Source organism: Salvelinus namaycush, chromosome 10 (genome assembly GCF_016432855.1).
Source record: "Salvelinus namaycush isolate Seneca chromosome 10, SaNama_1.0, whole genome shotgun sequence".
NCBI classification, from domain to species: Eukaryota; Metazoa; Chordata; class Actinopteri; order Salmoniformes; family Salmonidae; genus Salvelinus; species Salvelinus namaycush.
Window position 1 is genome coordinate 43,319,391 of NC_052316.1, and position 26,500 is coordinate 43,345,890.

The 26,500-nt window shown below is 43.5% G+C and overlaps 1 protein-coding gene across 1 annotated transcript in view; it reads left to right on the plus strand.

The window, feature by feature from the left end:
- The window catches only part of hmcn1 (hemicentin 1), a 214,294-nt gene that overhangs the window by 123,192 nt on the left and 64,602 nt on the right, over positions 1-26,500 (plus strand). Inside the window, exons 17-31 of the mRNA XM_039001765.1 lie at positions 747-874; positions 4,967-5,111; positions 7,559-7,671; positions 13,324-13,483; positions 13,736-13,907; positions 16,431-16,558; positions 18,786-19,058; positions 19,354-19,449; positions 19,787-19,981; positions 20,708-20,838; positions 21,801-21,948; positions 22,579-22,705; positions 22,805-22,959; positions 23,098-23,376; positions 25,001-25,282. Coding sequence (XP_038857693.1) covers positions 747-874; positions 4,967-5,111; positions 7,559-7,671; positions 13,324-13,483; positions 13,736-13,907; positions 16,431-16,558; positions 18,786-19,058; positions 19,354-19,449; positions 19,787-19,981; positions 20,708-20,838; positions 21,801-21,948; positions 22,579-22,705; positions 22,805-22,959; positions 23,098-23,376; positions 25,001-25,282 — 2,532 coding nt within the window. The remainder of the gene's footprint in view (positions 1-746; positions 875-4,966; positions 5,112-7,558; positions 7,672-13,323; positions 13,484-13,735; positions 13,908-16,430; positions 16,559-18,785; positions 19,059-19,353; positions 19,450-19,786; positions 19,982-20,707; positions 20,839-21,800; positions 21,949-22,578; positions 22,706-22,804; positions 22,960-23,097; positions 23,377-25,000; positions 25,283-26,500) is intronic.

A 26,500-nucleotide genomic window follows, 5' to 3' on the forward strand; every position in this document is an offset into this window, starting at 1 on the left:
AGGGAACAGTGGGTTAACTGCCTTGTTCAGGAACAGAATGACATATTCTTACCTTGTCAGCTTAGGGATTCGATCCAGCACCCTTTCGGTTTACTGGCCCGACACTCTAACCACTAGGCTACCTGCCGCCCCAGCACACAGTGGGCGTTCTATCGTACCGTATGTTCTGGGCTCAGAAAGAGTATTTAGGTCTAGGCCAGGTTTTCCTGGTCAAGTCAGGTGGTCAGGGTTCATGTTGGGCATTTTCATATCTTTCCACTCAGGATGTCAGTTCATATCAATGAGGATGGTCACATTGTGTTTGACTGGAGACGGTTGGGTGGTCAGTTTATGGTCAGATTATCTTCATGTTGGTCATGTTCTCCTGGCCAACACCTTGTCAACTGTTTCTGTCCCCCAGATGACCGTGTGAACGTGTTCAAATCGCTGCACATTCACACACATACAGTATGTATGATGTCATCTAGACCAAGTGTGTGTGTGTGTGTGTGTTTTGGGTGTATGTGAGCCCTTTACATAGTGCCTAGGGAGAGAGTATAAATACGTCAGTATTTATAGCAACCATGCGTTCCCTAAGCCTCACAGTGTGGAGATGTGGAAACCATATGGAAGAGAGCATGTGGTAAAGCAGGGAGGCAACTGGGAAGTGGACCCAATGGAGGTGAGCCCTGGGCAGGCATGGAGAGAGCAGGAGAGCCCCTGGTCCCTGGAAACAAACAGCCACTTGTTTTTATGATTATTTACAGTGTCCCCGGTGATTGGCCACAGTCCGGGGGTGCTGAATGTGATCAAGGAGCAGCAGGTGACTCTGCCTTGTGTGCTGCTGGCGGGAAACCCCCTACCTGAGAGACGCTGGCTACACAACCACGGCCTGGTGAGAAGGCTATACACACACACTGGCACACACACACACTGGCACTCACATACACACGCACGCGCACACACACACATACACACACACTGGCACGCACACACACACACACACTGGCACGCACACACACACACACACTGGCACGCAGACACACATACCCCCACACACACACACACACACACACACACACACACACACACACACACACACACACACACACACACACACACACACACACACACACTGGCACGCACACACACATACCCACACACACGCACACACACATACCCACACACACACACGCGCGCACATGCACACACACATACACACTACTGGTGCCTGAGATCTGCCTGTGGTTAAGCACTGTGAATAAGATTACACCAATTTGTTCTCAGACAGTCGAGGAATGATTCATAAAAATGAACAAAAACATTTAACAAAACCACTCCACAATTACTTACTCACTGCAACGTTTATGAAGGTGTCTATTGTTTAAGCAATGATTTTAAAACTAATATTAGACTCGTCTATGGACCACCAGTGCCCGTTTTGAGTAGAGGTCCATTCTTTAGTGTATTTGAGTGTTTTATACCTACCACATGTTTCATACATACCGCATGTTTCATACATACCACATGTTTCATACATATCGCCTGTTTTATACATACCGCCTGTTTTATACCTACCACATGTTTCATACATACCGCATGTTTTATACATACCGCATGTTTTATACCTACCACATGTTTTATACATACCGCATGTTTTATACATACCACATGTTTTATACATACCACATGTTTTATACATACCCACCGCATGTTTAATACATACCACATGTTTTATACATACCGCATGTTTTATACATACCACATGTTTTATACATACCGCATGTTTTATACATACCACATGTTTTATACATACCACATGTTTTATACATACCACATGTTTTATACATACCGCATGTTTTATACATACCCACCGCATGTTTTATACATACCACATGTTTTATACATACCCACCGCATGTTTAATACATACCACATGTTTTATACATACCCACCGCATGTTTCATACATACCGCATGTTTTATACATATACCACATGTTTAATACATACCACATGTTTTATACATACCCACCGCATGTTTTATACATACCACATATTTTATACATACCTACCACATGTTTAATACATACCACATGTTTTATCCATACCACATGTTTTATACATACCTACCACATGTTTTATACATACCTACCACATGTTTTAGACATACCGCATGTTTTATACATACCTACCACATGTTTTATACATACCGCATGTTTCATACATACCTACCACATGTTTTATACATACCACATGTTTTATACATACCTACCACATGTTTTATACATACCGCATGTTTCATACCTACCGCATGTTTTATACATACCACATATTTTATACATATACCGCATGTTTCATACATACCACATGTTTTATACATACCCACCGCATGTTTCATACATACCGCATGTTTTATACATATACCACATGTTTAATACATACCACATGTTTTATACATACCGCATGTTTCATACCCACCGCATGTTTCATACATACCGCATGTTCCATACATACCGCATGTTTTATACATACCGCATGTTTTATACATACCACATGTTTTATACATACCGCATGTTTTATACATACCGCATGTTTTATACCTACCACATGTTTTATACATAACACATATTTTATACATACCGCATGTTTTATACATACCACATGTTTTATACATACCCACCGCATGTTTCATACATACCGCATGTTTTATCCATACCACATGTTTTATACATACCCACCGCATGTTTTATACATACCACATATTTTATACATATACCACATATTTTATACATATACCACATGTTTAATACATACCACATGTTTTATCCATACCACATGTTTTATACATACCTACCACATGTTTTATACATACCTACCACATGTTTTATACATACCGCATGTTTTATACATACCTACCACATGTTTTATACATACCGCATGTTTCATACATACCTACCACATGTTTTATACATACCTACCACATGTTTTATACATACCTACCACATGTTTTATACATACCGCATGTTTTATACATTCCGCATGTTTTATACATACCACATATTTTATACATATACCACATGTTTAATACATACCACATGTTTTATCCATACCACATGTTTTAGACATACATACCACATGTTTTATACATTCCACATGTTTTATACATTCCACATGTTTTATACATACATACCACATGTTTTATACATACCCATGTTTCATACATTTTACATGTTTCATACATACCACATGTTTTATATATACCGCATGTTTTATACATTCCACATGTTTCATACATTTCACATGTTTCATACATACCTACCGCATGTTTTAGACATACATACCACATGTTTTATACATTCCACATGTTTTATACATTCCACATGTTTTATACATACATACCACATGTTTTATACATACCGCATGTTTTATACATTCCACATGTTTCATACATACATACCACATGTTTTATACATTCCACATGTTTTATACATTCCACATGTTTTATACATACATACCACATGTTTTATACATACCCATGTTTCATACATTTTACATGTTTCATACATACCACATGTTTTATATATACCGCATGTTTTATACATTCCACATGTTTCATACATTTCACATGTTTCATACATACCTACCGCATGTTTTAGACATACATACCACATGTTTTATACATTCCACATGTTTTATACATTCCACATGTTTTATACATACATACCACATGTTTTATACATACCGCATGTTTTATACATTCCACATGTTTCATACATTTCACATGTTTTATACATACCGCATGTTTCATACATACCACATGTTTTATACATACCGCATGTTTTATACATACCGCATGTTTCATACATACCACATGTTTTATACATACCGCATGTTTTATACATACCGCATGTTCCATACATACCGCATGTTTTATACATACCGCATGTTTTATACATACCACATGTTTTATACATACCGCATGTTTTAAACATACATACCGCATGTTTCATACATACCACATGTTTTATACATACCGCATGTTCCATACATAACGCATGTTTTATACATACCACATGTTTCATACATACCGCATAATTTATACATACCGCATGTTTTATACATACCACATGTTTTATACATACCACATGTTTTATACCTACCACATGTTTTATACCTACCACATGTTTTATACATACATACCGCATGTTTCATACATACAGCATGTTTCATACATACCACATGTTTTATACATACTGCATGTTTCATACCTACCACATGTTTTATACATACCCACCGCATGTTTTATACATACCGCATGTTTCATACCTACCACATGTTTTATACATACTGCATGTTTTATACATACTGCATGTTTCATACATACCGCATGTTTCATACATACTGCATGTTTCATACATACCACATGTTTTATACCTACCACATGTTTCATACATACCACATGTTTTATACATACCACATGTTTTATACATACCCACCGCATGTTTTATACATACCTACCACATGTTTCATACATACCGCATGTTTTATACATACCGCATGTTTCATACATACCGCATGTTTCATACCTACCACATGTTTTATACATACTGCATGTTTTATACATACTGTATGTTTCATACATACCGCATGTTTCATACATACTGCATGTTTCATACATACCACATGTTTTATACATACCACATGTTTTATACATACCACATGTTTTATACATACCCACCGCATGTTTTATACATACCTACCACATGTTTTAGACATACATACCGCATGTTTCATACATACTGCATGTTTCATACATACCGCATTTTTCATACATATTGCATGTTTCATACATACCGCATGTTTCATACATACCGCATGTTTCATACATAACACATGTTTTATACATACCAAATGTTTATGCGTGCCAATACAGCTGGTTGTGTGTCTGTGTTTGTCCCTCCATGTAATGTTCTCCTGTCCATGCCAGGTGAGCTCCAGCCCGTATGTGACGGTGCGTAGAGACGGCAGCCTGCATATAGAACACGTTCGTCTGGAGGACGGAGGGGAATACACCTGCCTGGCAGAGAACGTGCTGGGCTCCAGCAACCGCACCACCACCGTCAACATCTATGGTAAGACCACAGTAAGACCACAATACCATGGTTAACATCTACTATACGACCACAGTAAGACCACAATACCATGGTTAACATCTACTATACGACCACAGTAAGACCACAATACCATGGTTAACATCTACTATACGACCACAGTAAGACCACAATACCATGGTTAACATCTACTATACGACCACAGTAAGACCACAATACCATGGTTAACATCTACTATACGACCACAGTAAGACCACAATACCATGGTTAACATCTACTATACGACCACAGTAAGACCACAATACCATGGTTAACATCTACTATACGACCACAGTAAGACCACAATACCATGGTTAACATCTACTATACGACCACAGTAAGACCACAATACCATGGTTAACATCTACTAAACGACCACAGTAGGACCACAATACCATGGTTAACATCACTATACGACCACAGTAGGACCACAATACCATGGTTAACATCTACTATACGACCACAGTAAGACCACAATACCATGGTTAACATCTACTATACGACCACAGTAGGACCACAATACCATGGTTAACTTCTACTATACGACCACAGTAAGACCACAATACCATGGTTAACATCTACTATACGACCACATTAAGACCACAATACCATGGTTAACATCTACTATACGACCACAGTAAGACCACAATACCATGGTTAACATCTACTATACGACCACAGTAAGACCACAATACCATGGTTAACTTCTACTAAACAGTTATACTGTATATCTTCTGTGGGACCCCTCTGTTGTTTCCACTGTATATCTACTGTCGGTAAGACTGTATTGGAGTCATTCCACAATCCTCCATAATGTTCTCATCTTCTCTGTGGGCTGTCTGACTCCACACACAATGAACCTTTATTCTCCTTCCCCCGCCTTTCTCTCTCTTTCTCTCTCTCTCTCTCTCGCTCTCTCTCTCTCTCTCTCTCTCTCTCTCTCTCTCTCTCTCTCTCTCTCTCTCTCTCTCTCTCTCTCTCTCTCTCTCTCTCTCTCTCTCTCTCTCTCTGTGTCTCTCTCTCTCTCTCTCTGTGTCTCTGTACTTGCTCTCATTTTTTCTCTCGCTCGCTCTCTCTCTCTCTTTCTCTTTCTCTGTACTCTCTCTCTCTCTGTTCTCTCTGTTCTCTCTGTTCTCTCTCTGTTCTCTCTCTGTTCTCTCTCTCTCTGTTATCTCTCTCTCTGTACTCTCTCTCTCTCTGTACTCTCTCTCTCTCTGTACTCTCTCTCCCTCTCTCTCTCTGTACTCTCTGTCTCTCTCGCTCTCTGTTCTCTCTGTTCTCTCTCTCCATCTGTCTCTCTCTCTCTTCTCTCTCTCTCTCTCTCTCTCTCCATCTCTGTCTCTCTCTCTCTGTTCTCTCTTTCTCTCTCTCTCTCTCTGTTCTTACTTCATGAATATAACTGTCTGAGTTTGCATAAAAACCAGGAACAGCTGTTGAGAGTGGCACAGTTTGGAAGGGTTTGGAACAGGAAGAGGGAAAAATATGTTCTCATTCTTTATTGGAACCAGTTTGGGTGGTGCTTCTACAATTCTACCTTCATAAATGGGAATGGGTCATGGCGTGTTGAAATGCTCTTTGAAAGGTTGAAATTAGCTCATTTCTATATCCTCATATGTTTCTGTAGACATTTCCTTCTAACCTTTCTCAGAGAACAACCACAGGCACAGACTAGCAGGACTGTGCATTAGTTGACAGTACACTTCCAGTAGACAATGTCCAAAGAGTGTATTTTGTCTACATGTTACATGAGAGAGTGAGAACGTGTAAAGTCATCATGAGTTAAATAACTAATTGTGATGTTAAACTGTGAGTTAGTCTCTGTAGCCCCTCCAAGTTTCCGGCGTTAATATCTTCCCCAGATGTCCCAGTGCCTATTGATAAAACAGATTGAGGGAGCGAGGGAGAGATTTTTTATTTTATTTTATTTATTTAACCTTTATTTAACTAGGAAAGTCAGTTAAGAACGAATTTGTGTTTAGAATGACAGCCTACCCCCTTGGCCAAACCATTCTGTCCTGCCAAACCCGGACGACGCTGGGCCGGACGACGCTGAGCCAATTGTGCGCCGCCCAATGGGACTCCCAATCACGGCCGGTTGTGATACAGCCTGGATTCGAACCCGAGTATCTGTAGTGACGCCGCTAGCTCTGAGATGCAGTGCCTTAGACCACTACGCCCTGAAGGAGAAGAGAGGGATACCTTTATGTGTGTCAGCCAAACACTGTGTCCACCATCCAGACGCCACAGAGACACAACATACTGTACACACAAAGCACACACACACACACACACACACACACACACACACACACACACACACACACACACACACACACACACACACACACACACACACACACACACACACACACACACACACTGGTTCACTGGTCTAACTTAATGCCCCCCCTCTCCTCTCCCCTCACCAGTGATGCCTACCATCCAACATGGCCCTCAGGTCTTCAGTACCATAGAGGGCACCCCCATCTCCCTACCCTGTCGTGCCGACGGTGTGCCCACGCCCGACATCACCTGGTCCAAGGTCTGTAGTACTTGGTTTTTGACGACTGTCCTCCATCTCACTGGGTTTGGGGCAAGTTTATCCAGGTCACACCAGTTGACTTGCACTGTACCACACTCTCTTGTTTTACTGTTCCTATCCATCTGTCAGCTTCAGCCTACATCCTCCATTCTCTCAACCTACTTTCAGAGAAAGGAAGAGAAAAGCAAGAGGTGATGATAGAAGGAAAGAGGGGGATAACTGCCAGAGAAAGATAGTTTCCGACGACAAAAGAGAGAGAGAGGGGGATTTAATATGAAAATGCAGAAAATGCAGAGTGATTGTCAGAGAGTGACTGAGATGGCAAACGAGAGAGAGACAGAGACAGACAGAGACAGAGACAGATAGAGAGAGAGAGAGACAGACAGAGAGAGACATAGAGACAGAGACATAGAGACAGAGAGAGAGAGACAGAGAGAGACAGATAGATAGAGAGAGAGAGAGACAGACAGACAGAGAGAGACATACAGAGACAGAGAGACAGACAGAGAGAGACAGACAGAGACAGACAGAGAGAGACATACAGAAAGAGAGAGACAGAGACAGATAGAGAGAGACAGATAGAGAGAGACAGAGACAGATAGAGAGAGACAGAGACAGATAGAGAGAGACAGAGACAGATAGAGAGAGACAGAGACAGATAGAGAGAGAGACAGAGACAGATAAAGAGAGAGACAGACAGAGAGAGACAGACAGAGACAGATAGAGAGAGAGATAGACCGAGACATACAGAGAGACAGAGAGAGAGAGACAGACAGAGAGAGACATACAGATAGAGAGAGACAGAGACAGATAGAGAGAGACAGAGACAGATAGAGAGAGACAGAGACAGATAGAGAGAGAGACAGAGACAGATAAAGAGAGAGACAGACAGAGAGAGACAGACAGAGACAGATAGAGAGAGAGATAGACAGAGACATACAGAGAGACAGAGAGAGAGAGACAGACAGAGAGAGACAGACAGAGAGAGAGAGACAGGGGAAATGGATGTGCAGTTAATTCATTTGTTTTTGTTTTGTTCCTCTCATAAAAGACAGACTGTTATGTGTTTCTGTACATCCATTGACAGTTATATTTCCTTACATAACCTATTATATGAGCTCCAATCTGGATTTAGAAAATCCCATTCCACCAACACTTGCCTACTATATCTAACTGACCACATAAGGAAGGAAGTAGATGGAGGGAAATTGTGTGGTATGGTTATGTTAGATCTCCAAAAGGCTTTTAATACAGTGGATCATTAGATTCTGTTAATCAAACTAATAGTCATGGGCTTTAATTACTTAGCAGTAATATGGGTTAGCTCTTATCTGCAAAGAAGAAACAGATGGTGGATGTGGATGGGACCCTATCTAAACCCGAAATCTTGAACTGCGGGGTACCCCAAGGGAGTGTGCTGGGTCCACTTTTATTTCTATTGTATATAAATGATCTGAAGTCTGCCTGTACATGTGACCTTTTCCTCTATGCAGATGATTCTGCGCTGTTGGTTTCCCACAAAGACAACAATGTGGTTGAGAAAGCCCTCAGTGCTGAACATCTGAATGTCAGTAAATGGCTAAATCAAATCAAATCAAATCAAATTTTATTTGTCACATACACATGGTTAGCAGATGTTAATGCGAGTGTAGCGAAATGCTTGTGCTTCTAGTTCCGACAATGCAGTAATATCCAACGAGTAATCTAACCTAACAATTTCACAACAATTACCTTATACACACACAAGTGTAAAGGAATGAATAAGAATATGTACATAAAAAAATATATGAATGAGTGATTGTACAGAACGGCATAGGCAAGATGCAGTGGAGTACAGTATATACATATGAGATGAGTAATGTAGGATATGTAAACATATAAAAGTGGCATTGTTTAAAGTGGCTAGTGATACATTACATCAAGATGGCAAGATGCAGTAGATGGTATAGAGTACAGTATATACATATGAGATGAGTAATGTAGGGTATGTAAACATATAAAAGTGTCATTATGACAATAAGCTGTCTCTTCACCTTGGAAAAACAGAGTCCATCTTGTTCGGGTCCAAAATGAAACTGAGGAAATCCCCAGATTTTAAGGTGGTAGTAGGTGACATAGTAGTCACAGCAAAATACTCTGTTAATTATCTTGGATGTGTGCTAGATAATCATCTGACAGGGGAAAGAATGGGACAAAACGTTATCTCCAAAGTAAAAGTGAACCAAAGTAAAATTAGGTTTCTGTCAAGAACCTTCAAATATCTGGATAAGAATGCATTGGGGGCATTGGCATGGGCTCTTGTTCAGTGCCACTTTGTCTATGCGTGCTCTTCCTGGTACAATAGTGCCCCCAAGAAAATACAAAATAAATTGCAGACATCTCAGAACAAATTAGTCAGGATTATACTTAAACTTCCAGCACTTACGCATCTTGACCATTCTCGCTTTGAAATCCTTAGATGGTTCAAAGTGGAGGAGAGAATCTCTCAGATTAAATTGTGTCTTGTCCATCAGATTGTCCACAGTATGGTCTCCAGGTACCTATGCAGCTACTTTACCTTAGTAAGGGATAATCATAAGTATTCAACTAGAAGGAGTGAAAACTGACGTTGTTCTTTTAAGATTTTAAAGTGGTATGGGGGAAAGAAACGCTGTTATACTCAGCTGCCATTCTTTGGAATAGTCCTCAGAAGAATTTGGAACTTGGCTAAATAGTAGCATGTCTCAAAAATGAATTGTAAGATTATAGTACATGGATGAGAATAACATGCCAGAGATAGCATATGGTCTGCCTTTTGGTGCCTGTTGTTTATCATATTGTGATTGTCTCATATATATTAGGTATTGATTGTTTTATATATTAACGGCATGTGAGACAAGGGACATGTACCTGTACGTAGTCGTTTATTAGGAACGGGATTTGTACTAATTATCTCATGTTATGAATCAAACAACAATTTTGTCTGTCATTGTCTGTTGCCATTACTATTGCCGCCTAACCTTGTTGCATTCCCCCTTCCCCCTTCCCTCTTCAAAGCACCACAATGGAAATAAGCTTTATTGTGTTACAATTGAAGAAAATCATCAAGGATATGTGGTGGTATCACCTTCTGGAGCGCCATTATGTTTGGATTTTTTAAATGTAATTGTCTATTACATTCAATCAGTTAATCAATCTGTACGTCTGGATTCCTGGTATAGTTCTTATAACCAGAACCAGGACAGAATGGTTTGGCCAAGGGGGTAGGCTGTCATTGTAAATAAGAATTTGTTCTTAATTGAGATACTTAACTGCCTAGATAAATAAAGGTTAAATCAAATAAAAACGTGGGAACTCATCACAGCCTTTTTCCTATTAGTGTAATGTACTCTATCTGTTCTGGAACTGAACATGCTTGTACATGTGTTTGTGTGCTCGCATCCACTTACAGTTACACATATGGTGTGTATGGCATTATGCTGTGTGGGAATGAGGGGGTGGGGGTTTGAAGGGGAAGTGTGAAGCTAGAGGCTGTGTGAAGCTAGAGGCTGTGTGAAGCTAGAGGCTGTGTGGAGTTAGAGGCTGTGTGAAGCTGGAGTCTGTGTGGAGCTAGAGGCTGTGTGGAGCTAGAGGCTGTGTGGAGCTAGAGGCTGTGTGAAGCTAGAGGCTGTGTGGAGCTAGAGGCTGTGTGAAGCTAGAGGCTGTGTGGAATAAAGACATTATTTCCCATTAGAACGTTGATCGTGGTTTTATTTGGCCTGTGGGTGGTTTTATTTGGCCCGCGGGTGGTTTTATTTGGCCCCCCCAAAAAAGAATACAGTTGGTCATTGTTTTGTTCATTGTTGAACATAGAAGACTGTAAAAACACCAGGAAATGAGCTCCAAGTGATTTTAATTTTGGAAATCTGTTCCTAGGTATTCCCACACATAGTAGAGAGACACGTGATCATATACAAATGTAAACAAGGTTTGAAATGATTATGTTTTAGTCAAGGATATCTGTTTTGGCTTCTTGCGGTCAATATGCAGTCTACAAATTATTTGTAATTATAAACTGGGTGGTTCAAGCCCTGAATGCTGATTGGCTGACAGCCGTGGTATATCAGTCCACGGCTGTCAGGTAGAGTCAGGGTAGAGTCAGGCTGTGTTGGGTAGAGTCAGGCTGTGTTGGGTAGAGCCAGGCTGTGTTGGGTAGAGCCAGGCTGCGTTGGGTAGAGCCAGGCTGCGTTGGGTAGAGTCAGGCTGCGTTGGGTAGAGCCAGGCTGCGTTGGGTAGAGCCAGGCTGCGTTGGGTAGAGCCAGGCTGCGTTGGGTAGAGCCAGGCTGCGTTGGGTAGAGCCAGGCTGCGTTGGGTAGAGTCAGGCTGCGTTGGGTAGAGTCAGGCTGCGTTGGGTAGAGCCAGGCTGCGTTGGGTAGAGTCAGGCTGCGTTGGGTAGAGTCAGGCTGCGTTGGGTAGAGTCAGGCTGCGTTGGGTAGAGTCAGGCTGCGTTGGGTAGAGCCAGGCTGCGTTGGGTAGAGCCAGGCTGCGTTGGGTAGAGTCAGGCTGCGTTGGGTAGAGTCAGGCTGCGTTGGGTAGAGCCAGGCTGCGTTGGGTAGAGCCAGGCTGCGTTGGGTAGAGCCAGGCTGCGTTGGGTAGAGCCAGGCTGTGTTGGGTAGAGCCAGGCTGTGTTGGGTTGTGTTGCATTGTGTTGGACCAACAGAACTCGAGACGTGTCCTTAGAGCAGTAATGTTCCTCCACACACCTGTGGCCTGTTATGTATTTCTAGACCAATCACTTTCCCAGTAGTGGATTCTGGGAAGACAATGGCAGAAGACAGTAACAGGCCTTTGACTGTGTGCGTGCGTGTGTGTGTGTGTGTGTGTGTGTGTGTGTGTGTGTGTGTGTGTGTGTGTGTGTGTGTGTGTGTGTGTGTGTGTGTGTGTGTGTGTGAGAGTGTGTGCGCGTATGCGTGGGCGTGAGTGTGGGTGCGTGTGTGCGCATATGTGTGTGGTTCAGTTTTTCTCATCATGCACACTGGTTTCAGGGACTAGCAAAAGATACGCTGTTAAAGTGAATGGGGCTTCAGAGACATATGAAACCTGACTCTGATAAGTTCTGCACCAGCTGCTCTGTTCCCATTCTCTCTGATTCCTTCACCCTGCGTTCTCCAACGTATCAATCCCATGTCAAAGCCACCAGGCCAACTCACAAAGGACCCCCTCTTGCCTGGTGCTTGATTGTTTTTGAGACAGATGTTAGTGGACATTAAGGTCACATTTATTGGCCTTCAGTCATATAAATAGAATGAGTCAGTCCAAAGTATCATTGATGTGTAATGATCACATTTAGTCCTCTCTATGGTAAAGTGTCGTCTAGAGAACAGGGAAAGCATTACTTTTTGAATCTCCACACGCGAACACACACACACACGTACGCACGCACGCACGCACGCACGCACGCACGCACGCACGCACGCACGCACGCACGCACGCACGCACGCACGCACGCACGCACGCACGCACACACACACACACACACACACACACACACACACACACACACACACACACACACACACACACACCACCTGTTCCTCATACTCCCATTCTCTCGCCCCCTTTCAATGTCAATTAAGTAAGAGAGATGCCCTCTGATCTCTAACCCCTGCCCTGTATGACGTCGTCTCTCCGTAGCGAGGGGAGCTGTTGAACGTCAGTGGTCTGTCCTTCTCTCTGGGGTCTGACGGCAGCCTCCACATCACCTCCCCCACCGGGGAAGAGTCTGGGGAGTTTGTCTGCACTGCAACCAACGCAGCCGGCTACAGGTCCAAGAAGGTCCAGCTCACTGTCTACGGTAGGTAAGGCCTGCTGAGGGGCTCTTAACTCTCTACGGCAAGAGACAGTTAACAGGCCCACTGTATTCCTTTCTTATTATTCATTGTTTCACAGTAAGCTGGGTATTTGTAATGCCATGTGATGTGACTTATGATGTCTTATGACCTACTCACCTCTCTCTCTCTCTCTCTCTCTCTCTCTCTCTCTCTCTCTCTCTCTCTCTCTCTCTCTCTCTCCCTCTCTCTCTCTCTCTCTCTCTCTGTCTGTTCAGTGCGTCCCAGGCAGAGCGGGGGCTCTGGAGGGGTGGGGAGCAACGGTGGGGCCCTGGAGGTGTCTGTCATCGAGGGAGAGGACGTGACCCTGCCCTGTGAGGTCCAAAGTATCCCCCCTCCAATCATCACCTGGGCCAAGGAGAAACAGCTCATCTCCCCCTTCTCACCCAGGTAGCACACACGCGCACACAGACACACGCAGACACACACACATACAGTGTCTCTGCTCTCCTCTCGACCTGGAATTCACCCATGTCCTGACATGTCTTGGACTTGGCTCGAATCAACATGGCTGACTGTGGTTGATGTGTATCAGAACGTTTTCATTTCAAGGGCTAGGAAAGACGGTGTGTCAATGTGTGTGTATGTGTACAGTGCATTCGGAAAGTATTCAGACTCCTTGACTTTTTCCACATGTTGTTATGTTACAGCATTATTCTAAAATTGATAATTTTTTAAAATTATTAATCTACACACAATACACCATAATGACAAAGCAAAAACAGGTTTTTAGAATGTTTTGCTACAAAAATGAAATACCTTATTTACATAAGTATTCAGACCCTTTGCTATGAGACTCGAAATGCAATCAATCAATCAATCAAATGTATTTATAAAACCCTTTTTACATCAGCAGATGTCACAAAGTGCTATACAGAAACCCAGCCTAAAACCCCAAACAGCAAGCAATGCAGACGTAGAAGCTCAGGTGCATCCTGTTTCCATTGATCATCATTGAGATGTTTCTACAACTTGATTGGAGTCCACCTGTGGCAAATTCAATTTATTGGACATGATTTGTAAAGGCACACACCTGTCTATATAAGGTCCCACAGTTGACAGTGCATGTCAGAGCAAAAATCAAGCCATGAGGTCGAAGGTGTTGTCCATAGAGCTCCGAGACAGGATTGTGTTGAGGAACAGATCTGGGGAAGGGTACCAAAACATTTCTGCAGCATTGAAGGTCTCCAAGAACACAGTAGCCTCCATCATTCTTAACCTTCCTATTATATTGCGGGTCAATTTGACCCACTTTCACCCATTTCCACCCATTTTCCACTTTTTCTCCATGAAATTAAATGACTTTTCCTCATTTAGGGTCATGAACCTAACTTCAAAATGTGGACACACTGATGTGTTGTGGAATGTCTGTGTAGATTCTGTATACAAACATGATGTTGTGGGTCATTTTGACCCGGAGGCATTCATGTGTATAGATAGGTCCAAAATAAACAAGTGTCTTTGATTTATTTAATTTTGACTGGTTCTGATTGCACTTTTATAATTATGTTTGGGTGAAAAGGAGCTTTCCCAATCTTCTCCATCTCAGTGTGAGAGCAGCAGATCTCTGACAGAGACACTCATAATGAGCTCCAAACAGAAAATGCTTGTTTGTGAGAGAGGAAATATGTTTAACAAATAGTTATTATATTTCTTCTTTCTGAAAGGTCCGACAAGACAAAATAAAGTATGGGCTGTTTTTACTTGGTCCTTTGACTGCCTAGAGGGTGTTTAAAAACTGTGCGGGTCAATCTGACCCATATCACAATGGGCTTAATTGTTTTTCAGCAAAGCACAAGGGTTAAATGGAAAATGGCCCCTCGGCCAAACTGAGCAATTGGGGGGTAAGAGCCTTGGTCAGGGAGGTGACCAAGAACCTGATGGTCACTCCAACTGAGCTCCAGAGTTCCTCTGTGGAGATGGGAGAACCTTCCAGAAGGACAACCATCTGTGCAGCACTCCACCAATCAAGCCTTTATGGTAGAGTGGCCACTCCTCAGTAAAAGGCACATGACAGCCCACTTGGAGTTTGCCAAAAGGCACCTAAAAGACTCAGACCATGAGAAACAAGATTCTCTCGTTTGATGAAACCAAGATTGAACTCTTTGGCCTGAATGCCAAGCGTCACATCTGGAGGAAACCTGGCACCATCCCTACAGTGAAGCATGGTGGTGGCAGCATCATGCTGTGGGGATGTTTTTCAGCGGCAGGAACTGGGAGACTAATCAAGATCGAGGGAAAGATGGATGGAGAAAAGTACAGAGAGATCCTTGATGAAAACCTTCTCCAGAGCGCTCAGGACCTCAGACAGGGGTGAAGGTTCACCTTCCAACAGGACAACAACCCTAAGCACACAGCCAAGACAATGCAGGAGTGGCTTCGGGACAAATCTCTGAATGTCCTTGAGTGGCCCAGCCAGAGCCCGGACTTGAACCCGATCGAACATCTCTGGAGAGACCTGAATATAGCTGTGCAGCGATGTTCCCCATCCAACCTGACAGAGGTTGAGAGGATCTGCAGAGAAGAATGGGAGAAACTCCCCAAATACAGGTGTGCCAAGCTTGTAGTGGCATACCCAAAAAGACTTGATGCTGTAATCGCTGCCGAAGGTGCTTCAACAAAGTACTGAGTAAAGGGTCTGAATACTTATGTAAATATGATATTCCATTTTTTTTATATACATTTGCAAAAATGTCTAAACGTGGTTTTGCTTTGTCATTATGGGGTATTGTGTGTAGATTGATGAGGAACTATTTTTATTTCATCCATTTTAGAATAAGGCTGTAACGTAACAAAATGTGGAAAAAGTCAAGCAATCTGAATACTTTCTGAATGCACTGTATGTATCCCTGTGTGCGTTTTCAATTTACTTGATGTGTATTTACATTTGTGTTTGCGTGATTCCTCTCCCAGACACACCCAGCTGCCCTCTGGTTCCATGAAGATCCTGGAGAGCCGGGTGTCAGACAGTGGTCTGTACGTGTGTGTGGCCTCTAACATCGCAGGCAACTTCACCCAGAACATTCTCCTCAGTGTCCTCGGTAAGGGTCAACACTACAACGATAGCACATGGAATGAATGTGTACATGTACATCGTATAGCTCCTGGCAGAATACCCCTTTCCACGTAACAATATTCGGGATAGGGGAGGAAGTTCTACTAAAACTTCAACTGAACACAAACCTAGACCCAGCTTAACTAGACCCATCTTAACTAGACCCAGCTTAACAGGAACCTTTCATAAAAGAAAATCGGTCAGAACAATAAACTGTCCTGCCGGACGTGGCATGAAAATCCCTCTCTCTCTCGCGCTCTCTCTCTCTCTCTCTCTCTCTCTCTCAATTCAAAGGGGCTTTATTAGCATGGGAAACATGCTTACTTGGCCAAATAAAGTGAAATTAACAATAAACAAAAGTGAGAAGACACAAAACAACATCAACAAAAAACGACTTGAATTTAACAGTAAATATTGCACTCAATATTTACTGTTTTGTGGTTGAACGTGTGGGCATCACTTCCTTTTAAGTGGTTGTAGAATTGAACAGTTGTTTTCTGGATGTTGATAACTAGTGGGTATAGTCCTAATTCTTCTCTGAATGCTTTGTTTGGGGTTTTGCGTTGCACACAGTATATTTTTGCAGAATTCTGCATACAGAGTCTCAATTGGGTGTTTGTCCCTTTTTGTGAATTCTTGGTTGGTGAGTGGACCCCAGACCTCACAACCATAAAGGGCAATGCGTTCTATAGCTGATTGAAGTATTTTTTTGCCAGATCCTAATTGGGATGTCAAGTTTTATGTTCCTTTTGATGGCGTAGAAGGCCCTTCTTGCCTTGTCTCTCAGATCGTTTACAGCTTTGTGGTATCGTTTTTTGGTGTGCTCTAGGGCAACAGTGTCTAGATGGAATTTGTATTTGTGGTCCTGGCAACTAAACCATTTTTGGAACACCATTATTTTTGTCTTACCGAGATTCACTGTCAGGGCCCAAGTCTTGCAGAATACGGGCAGAAGATCTAGGTGCTGCTGTGGTTCTGCCTTGTTTGGGAACAGAAGCACCAGATCATCATCAAACAGTAGACATTTGATTTCTGAGTTCAGTAGTGTGAGGCCGGGTGCTGCAGACTGTTCTAGTGCCCTTGCCAGTGCATTGATATATACACTAAGTGTACAAAACATTAAGAACACCTTCCTAATATTGAGTTGCGTCCCGCCCTTTTGCCTCAGAACAGCCTCAATTCCTCAGTTGCAGCACAGACACACTCATTAGATGTTAAATATCTGATGTGTGATAACACTGCACTGAACATTACTCACTCAGCCCCAGACACATTAACATTGCTCACTGGGCCTGGGCAAGACCAGCAAGGGTGTTTAAACTCAGTCTACACAGACAGACGGGTAGACAGACAGATAGAAATAGAGGGAGAAGAGAAGAGAGGAGAGGGAAATTAAGGGAAATGACAGCGTTGGCTAGATGAGTACACTGAGTCAGGCACTCAGGACTGTTTGAAGTGTTTGTGGAAATGACTAAAGCCGTCTGAACACTACAATTAACCTGCAGCAGCAATCTGAATGGCATCTGAATAGCACATTATAATCACCTGTAGGGGCGGAGAGGGTTCTGAGGCGTACTGCGCTTTTTTGTCCAAACATAGAAAAACACTCACAGCCACAGACTGGGGAATAGCACTGTTAGACTGCTCAGATATATCTGACACAGCAAAGCAGTGGAGGAAAGCAGAATGTGACTGATAATCTGGACGATGGCTTGTTAAGAAAATAGCTCAGTGTGTGGAATACCTAATTTACTATATAATCCTTGTTCTCCACTGACTGCCTGTTTTCCCTCCTGTTAGTCTTTCACCACTGACTGCCTGTTTTCCCTCCTTTCTGTCTTTCGCCACTGACTGCCTGTCTTCTCTCCCGTCTGTCTCTCTCCCTGACTGCCTGTCTTCTCTCCCGTCTGTCTCTCTCCACTGACTGCCTGTCTTCTCTCCCGTCTGTCTCTCTCCACTGACTGCCTGTCTTCTCTCCTATCACTCTCTCCACTGACTGCCTGTCTTCTCTCCCGTCTGTCTCTCTCCACTGACTGCCTGTCTTCTCTCCTGTCTGTCTCACTCTCTCTCTCTCTCCACTGACTGACTGTTTCCTCTGATTGCCTGTCTCCTCTCCTCTCCTCTCCTCTCCTCTCCTCTCCTCTCCTCTCCTCTCCTCTCCTCTCCTCTCCTCTCCTCTCCTCTCCTCTCCTCTCCTCTCCTCTCCTCTCCAGTGCCCCCCAGTATCCAAGCTGGCCCGAGGGTGTTGAAGGTGCAGGTGGGGCATCCTGTGGATCTTCCCTGCGTTGCACGGGGGTTTCCACAGCCCTTCTTGGCCTGGCTGAAGGATGGCGCCGCCCTGGTGGTGGACGGGACACAGTACAGGACCTCCCCCGATGGCTCTCTGACCTTAGGCCAGGTGGGGCTGGGTGATCAAGGGACTTACACCTGCCTGGCCACCAGCATCGCTGGAAGAGACCAGGCCAACGTACAGCTGCAGGTGCAAGGTGAGTCACTGAGTCCCCTATAAGCCACACCGGAGATTCTTTAGAATAACAGTTAAAGGGAAAGGTGACACCTAGTCAGAGGCACAATTGAATGCATTCAACCGAAATGTGTCTTCCGTATTTAACCCAACATGGATTGGCAATGCTGCGTCCAAACTCTTTTCAAACATAGTTAGGTTTAGGATTAAGATATTGTTTATCCTAAACCTAAACTGAAAGGTTAAGGATATGCCCATGCACAGTTGTTCTTATCATTAATGTGGTGTGTCCCCTTCCCCGTCACCTCCCTCCTCAGTTCCCCCCGTGGTTGATGTCCTGGAGCCCCCCTTCAACAGCCCCCACCAGGAGAGAGTAGCCAACCAGCGCATCGCCTTCCCCTGCCCAGCCAAAGGTGATAACCAACTCTGCTTTATACAGTCATCTAATCACAATAGCATCCATTAAACAAAATGTGTCATCTGTCAACCAGTAAGGTTCCCCTTCAGTCGTCCTTATACAATAGACTTGATGTTGTTCTTCTACAACTGCATTGCTTGCTGTTTGGTGTTTTAGGCTGGGTTTCTGTATAAGCACTTTTTGACATCAGCTGATGTAAAAAGGGTGCTATAAATGCATTTTATTGATTGATGTTGTCTACAGGATATACAAAAAAACTATCTAAATATAATTTGCCCATGTTTGCTCACTTATCTTACCACTTTTCTTTCTCTCCCTTTTTTCCCCCTCAGGCACTCCTACCCCCGTGATAAAGTGGTTGCGTAATGGTCAGGAGCTGACAGGGAACGAGCCCGGTCTGACCATCATGGAGGATGGAACCCTTCTCATCCTGGCATCGGTGTCTCAGCTGGACAACGGAGAGTATGTCTGCACTGCCGCCAACGAGGCTGGCACCACCCAGAAGAAGTACCAGCTCAAAGTCAACGGTGAGCTAGCCTAGCGTAGAATACTACAATACTACTGTAGTAGTAGTGGTACTGAATCAATAGTAGAACTGAATCATAATAATAGTAGAACTGAATTATATGGTAGTTTATGGTAGCACTTTGTCATATGGTAACACAGTGTCTTACAGTGTCTCACAGTGTCTTAATACTATATAATGTGCTATTACTGCTAACGTACTATATTAATACTATGTCATTTGGTATTATTGCTAAAGTACTATATTAATACTATGTAATGTGGTAGTACTGCTAAAATAGTATAGTAATACTATGCCATGTGATATTACTGCTAAAGTACTATATTAATACTATGTAATGTGGTATTACTGCTAAAGTACTATATTAATACTATGCCATGTGGTATTACTTTTAAAGTACTACATTAATACGATGTCATGTGGTAGTACTTTTAAAGTACTATATTCATACTATGTCATGTGGTAGTACTTTTAAATAACTATATTACTACTTTGTCATGTGGTCGTACTGCTAAAATGCTATGGTAATACTTTGTCATGTGGTATTACTGCTAAAATAATATGGAAATAGTATGTCGTGTTAGTATTCAGGTAAAAACAATAGGGTAACCGCTGGTCGCTGTCTGCGGTGAGTAAAGTAACGATCTTTACCCTCCACTACGCTACTAGTAGCACTGTTGAAGTATAGCATAGCAGACCTGACCTTTGTTCTATGCCCTCCATGCAGTGCCCCCAGATCTCCGTGACAACGGGGCGCCGGGCAACGTGTCGGTGGTTCTGAACCAGCCCACCAACCTGGTGTGTGATGTCATAGGAAGTCCCGTTCCCGTCATCACCTGGTACAAGGATGGCGTTCCTGTAGGTGAACTCATATTCCACAGCTGCTGTGAGATGGGTGTTAGGATAAAACATAAGTCATCCACATTCATTTGATACATAATAGAGTGTCTCTTGAATAGATTATTGACTACTAATAAATCTGCCTTTTAGTCTTGGATTGTTTTGCACTACTAAATATTGTGAATATGATAACAGACCTTTAATCATTAAATACATCCATTACTTAGAGCAGGGGTATTCAAATCTTACCTTACGAGGTCCAGAGTACTGGGCCTGTACGAGGTCCAGAGTAGCGTCACATGTAGCATCATGAATGGTTTGTGTGTCGGGCCGTGTGTGCGTCTGTGTGTCTGTGTGTGGAATAAAAACAGCAACGAGGAAATACAGTATCTAATGATGTTTTAGAAGCAGCAGGCTCATAGATAACACAATAATAATGATGATATATTCATATGGGAGCATAAGCCTAAACTGTACACTGTAATGGAATATATTCCTGCAGGCTAAGTGTTGTTATTTGGCTGCCACCGTGTTCTTTCTTCTCCAACAGAGCGCATGTCCTGCAGGTGGGAAAATCATCATTTACATGTTAATTCAGTAATAAAGTAAAACCTAAAGTATAGTTCTGTTGTCTGTCTGCTGTCAGTTCAAAAGCAGTTCAATTAACAATGAATTTTAAATGAGTACATACAGTATGTGAGTCACAGGCGGCTGGTGGAACCTATATTGAGGAGGATGGGTACATAGTAACGGCTGGAAAGGAATTAATGGAATGGTATCGAAACACATCAAACACATGGTTTCCATGTGTTTGATACCATTCCATTAGCTTATGAACCGTCCTCCCCTGACCAGCCTCCACTGATAGGAGTACATACATACATATATATATATATATATATATATATATATATATATATTTATTCAATATGTGAATCTCTTAACGATTTCTCAATTTGTGCGTGTGCATGTGTGTGTAGGTGGTTCCCAGTAGCAGTGTTCAGATCTTGCAGCGGGGGAAGACCCTGAGGCTATTGAAGGCCGACATGGCAGACGCAGGAAGTTATAGCTGCAAGGCCATCAACATCGCAGGAAGTACAGAGAAGGACTTCCTCCTGGAAGTGCTGGGTGAGTGGAGGCAGCACTGACTGGCTGCGTGAATGGAGGCAGCACTGACTGGCTGGGTGAATGGAGGCAGCACTGACGGGCTGGGTGAATGGAGGCAGCACTGACGGGCTGGGTGAATGGAGGCAGCACTGACGGGCTGGGTGAATGGAGGCAGCACTAACTGGCTGGGTGAATGGAGGCAGCACTGACTGGCTGGGTGAATGGAGGCAGCACTGACTGGCTGGGTGAGTGGAGGCAGCACTGACTGGCTGGGTGAGTGGAGGCAGCACTGACTGGCTGGGTGAATGGAGGCAGCACTGACTGGCTGGGTGAGTGGAGGCAGGACTGACGGGCTGGGTGAGTGGAGGCAGCACTGACAGGCTGGGTGAATGGAGGCAGCACTGACTGGCTGGGTGAGTGGAGGCAGGACTGACGGGCTGGGTGAGTGGAGGCAGCACTGACGGGCGGTGGGGAGGCTGATTGGTTGGTTGGAGAAAAGGCAGGATTCTGTTGGCTTACTCATATTAAAGCTGGACTTTTCACTGTATTGTACAATGATATAATCATTTTCACAAAGAAAAATTATTTAGTCTCCTTTGACTCCTTGATCTCATTCATATCTCCACTCTTACCCTTGTTCCCTGCCTTTAGTCCCCCCCACCATCGTAGGGACCGGCTCCCCCAGGGATGTGTCGGCAGTGCTCAACCAGGAGATCAGTCTGGACTGTAAGGTCAAAGGAACTCCCTTTCCCACAATCCAGTGGTACAAAGACAGGAAGTGAGTTCCCTCTTCCACCAGTTGTGTATAGACTAATATGAACAATTCAACTGGATGTGATTCTAATCCCATGGAGTGTGTCTCCCCTCTCTCTCCCAGACTGGTGTTCCTAGGTGACCCCAACATAGAGGTCAGCAACAAGGGCCAGACATTGAAAATAAAGAGTGCTCGTCTCGGAGACCAGGCACGCTACCAGTGTAGTGTCACCAACGCGGCGGGCAAACAGACCAAAGACTTCAATCTCAGTGTCTACGGTGGGTGTGGATCAAAGCCTGTGCGTAAATGCGTATGTGTGTCTCAGTGTGCTGTTAATGTTTAATGTTTAAAGAGTGTTTGCATGGGGTGTGTATTCTGATTTACATATCTCTCATCCCCTCTCACCCTCACCTTAGTCCCTCCCACTATAAAGGGTGGTAACGTGACCTCAGAGGTCACCGCCCTCCTGGATACCGTAGTAACGCTGGAGTGTGAGGCGCGCGGCGTTCCGCTCCCCGCCATCACCTGGTACCGTAACGGAGATGCCATCCTGTCCAGCCACCAGGCGCAGTACGTGGACCGAGGTCACTTCCTGCGGATCCCACGCGCCCAGGCGTCTGACACTGGTCAGTTCAGCTGCAGGGTCACCAGTGTGGCGGGCACTGCAGAGAAGAACTTTGAGCTGGACGTTTACCGTAAGTACCCTAACTCTTCCTCACTTTACCGTAAGTACTCTAACTCTACCTCAAAGAGCTCGACGTTTACCTTAAGACCTCACTCTGCCTCACTTTACTGTACATTCCCTAACTCTACCTCACTTTACGGTAAGTTCCCCAACTTAACCTCACTTCACCGTAAGAACCCTAACTCTACCTCACTTTACCGTAAGTACCCTAACTCTACCTCACTTTACCGTAAGTACCCTAACTCTACCTCACTTTACCAAAAGTACCTTAACTCTTCCTCACTTTACCGTAAGAACCCTAACTCTTCCTCACTTTACCGTAAGAACCCTAACTCTTCCTCACTTTACCATAAGAACCCTAACTCTTCCTCACTTTACCGTAAGTACCCTAACTCTTCCTCACTTTACCGTAAGTACCCTAACTCTACCTCACTTTACCAAAAGTACCTTAACTCTTCCTCACTTTACCGTAAGAACCCTAACTCTTCCTCACTTTACCATAAGAACCCTAACTCTTCCTCACTTTAAGGTAAGAACCCTAACTCTTCCTCACTTTAGCGTAAGAACCCTAACTCTTCCTCACTTTACCGTAAGAACCCTAACTCTACCTCACTTTACCATAAGAACCCTAACGCTTCCTCACTTTACCTTAAGAACCCTAACTCTTCCTCACTTTACCGTAAGTACCCTAACTCTACCTCAACGTAAGTTCCCTAACTTAACCTCACTTCACCGCAAGTACACCAACTCTATCTCACTTTACCGTAAGTACCCTAACTCTACCTCACTTTACCAAAAGTACCTTAACTCTTCCTCACTTTACCGTAAGAACCCTAACTCTTCCTCACTTCACCGTAAGAACCCTAACTCTTCCTCACTTTACCGTAAGAACCCTAACTCTTCCTCACTTTACCGTAAGTACCCTAACTCTTCCTCACTTTACCGTAAGAACCCTAACTCTTCCTCACTTTACCGTAAGAACCCTAACTCTTCCTCACTTTACCGTAAGAACCCTAACTCTTCCTCACTTTACCGTAAGTACCCTAACTCTTCCTCACTTTACCGTAAGAACCCTAACTCTTCCTCACTTTACCGTAAGAACCCTAACTCTTCCTCACTTTAACGTAAGTACTCTAGCTCACTTTACCATAAGTACTCTAACTCTACCTCACTTTACCGTAAGAACCCTAACTCTTCCTCACTTTACTGTAAGAACCCTAACTCAACCTCACTTTACCGTAAGTACCCTAACTCTGTCTCACTTTACCGTAAGAACCCTAACTCTTCCTCACTTTACCGTAAGAACCCTAACTCTTCCTCACTTTACCGTAAGAACCCTAACTCTTCCTCACTTTACCGTAAGAACCCTAACTCTACCTCACTTTACCGTAAGTACTCTAGCTCACTTTACCGTAAGTACTCTAACTCTACCTCACTTTACCGTAAGTACTCTAACTCTACCTCACTTTACCATAAGTACTCTAACTCTACCTCACTTTACTGTAAGTACCCTAACTCTACCTCACTTTACCGTAAGTACTCTAGCTCACTTTACCATAACTACTCTATCTCTACCTCAAAGAGTTGGATGTTTACCGTTTACCGTTTACCTAATCCTAACCTCTCTCCCTCAGTTCCTCCTTCCATCGAGGGGGGGCAGGACACCGTTACAGAGAGAAAGGTGGTACTCACTAAGCCCCTTACCCTGGAGTGTGAGGCAGGGGGGCACCCTCCACCCACCCTGACATGGTTGAAGGACGGCGTACCTGTCCGGAATGGGGAGAGCATCAACATTCTGGAGCAAGGCCGGAAAATCGAGATCCTCTCTGCTTCTGTGTCCGACGCCGGCCGCTATGTCTGCGTGGCAACCAGCGTTGCCGGGGAGAAGGAGATCAACTATGATGTCAGTGTCCTAGGTACAGTTGAAGTCGGAAGTTTGCATACACCTTAGCCAAATACATTTAAACTCAGTTTTTTCACAATTCCTGACATTTAATCCAAGTAAAAATTCCCTGTCTTAGGTCAGTTAGGATCACCACTTTATTTTAAGAATGTGAAATGTCAGAATAATAGTAGAGAATGATTTATTTCATCTTTTATTTCTTTCATCACATTCCCAGTGGGTCAGAAGTTTACATACACTCAATTAGTATTTGGTAGCATTGCTTTTAAATTGTTTAACTTGAGTCAAACATGTTGGGTAGCCTTCCACAAGCTTCCCACAATAAGTTGGGTGAATTTTGGCCCATTCCTCCTGACAGAGCTGGTGTAACTGAGTCAGGTTTGTAGGCCTCCTTGCTCGCACAAGCTTTTTCAGTTCTGCCCACAAATCTCACTCCAGCCTCTCTCAGCCTATTGTGGACAGTCTGAGCATTGATAGAGGGATTGTGCATTCCTGGTGTAACTCTGGCAGTTGTTGTTGCCATCCTGTACCTGTCCCGCAGGTGTGATGTTTGGTTGTACTGATCCTGTGCAGGTGTTGTTACACGTGGTCTGCCACTGCAAGGACGATCAGGTGTCCGTCCTGTATCGCTGTAGCGCTGTCTTAGGCGTCTCACAGTACGGACATAGCAATTTATTGCCCTGGCCACATCTGTAGTCCACATGCCTCCTTGCAGCATGCCTAAGGCACGTTCACGCAGATGAGCAGGGACCCTGGTCATCTGTCTTTTGGTGTTTTTCAGAGTCAGTAGTAAGGCCTCTTTAGTGTCCTAAGTTTTCATAACTGTTACCTACCGTCTGTAAGCTGGTGCATGTTCATTAATTGTTTATGGTCCATTGAACAAGCATGGGAAACAGTGTTTAAACCCTTTACAATGAAGATCTGTGTAGTAATTTGGATTTTTACAAATTATCTTTGAAAGACAGGGTCCTGAAAAAGTGACGTTTCTTTTTTTGCTGAGTTTATGTACATGTAGTGGATGAGGTGACATGAAAAAGATAGAGTGGATCAACTGTAAAACGTTGAGGTGATCTACAACGTGCAGATAGACTAAGAGGGAGGAACAGAGAGAGTCTCTCTCCTGTCGAACAGTATAGTCTAGACGTAATTAATATCAAGTTCTAAATCAATTTCTCTATGTTTCTCTTCGTCAAGCGTTTGCACAAGCATTAAATTACAGAGCTTTACTTGC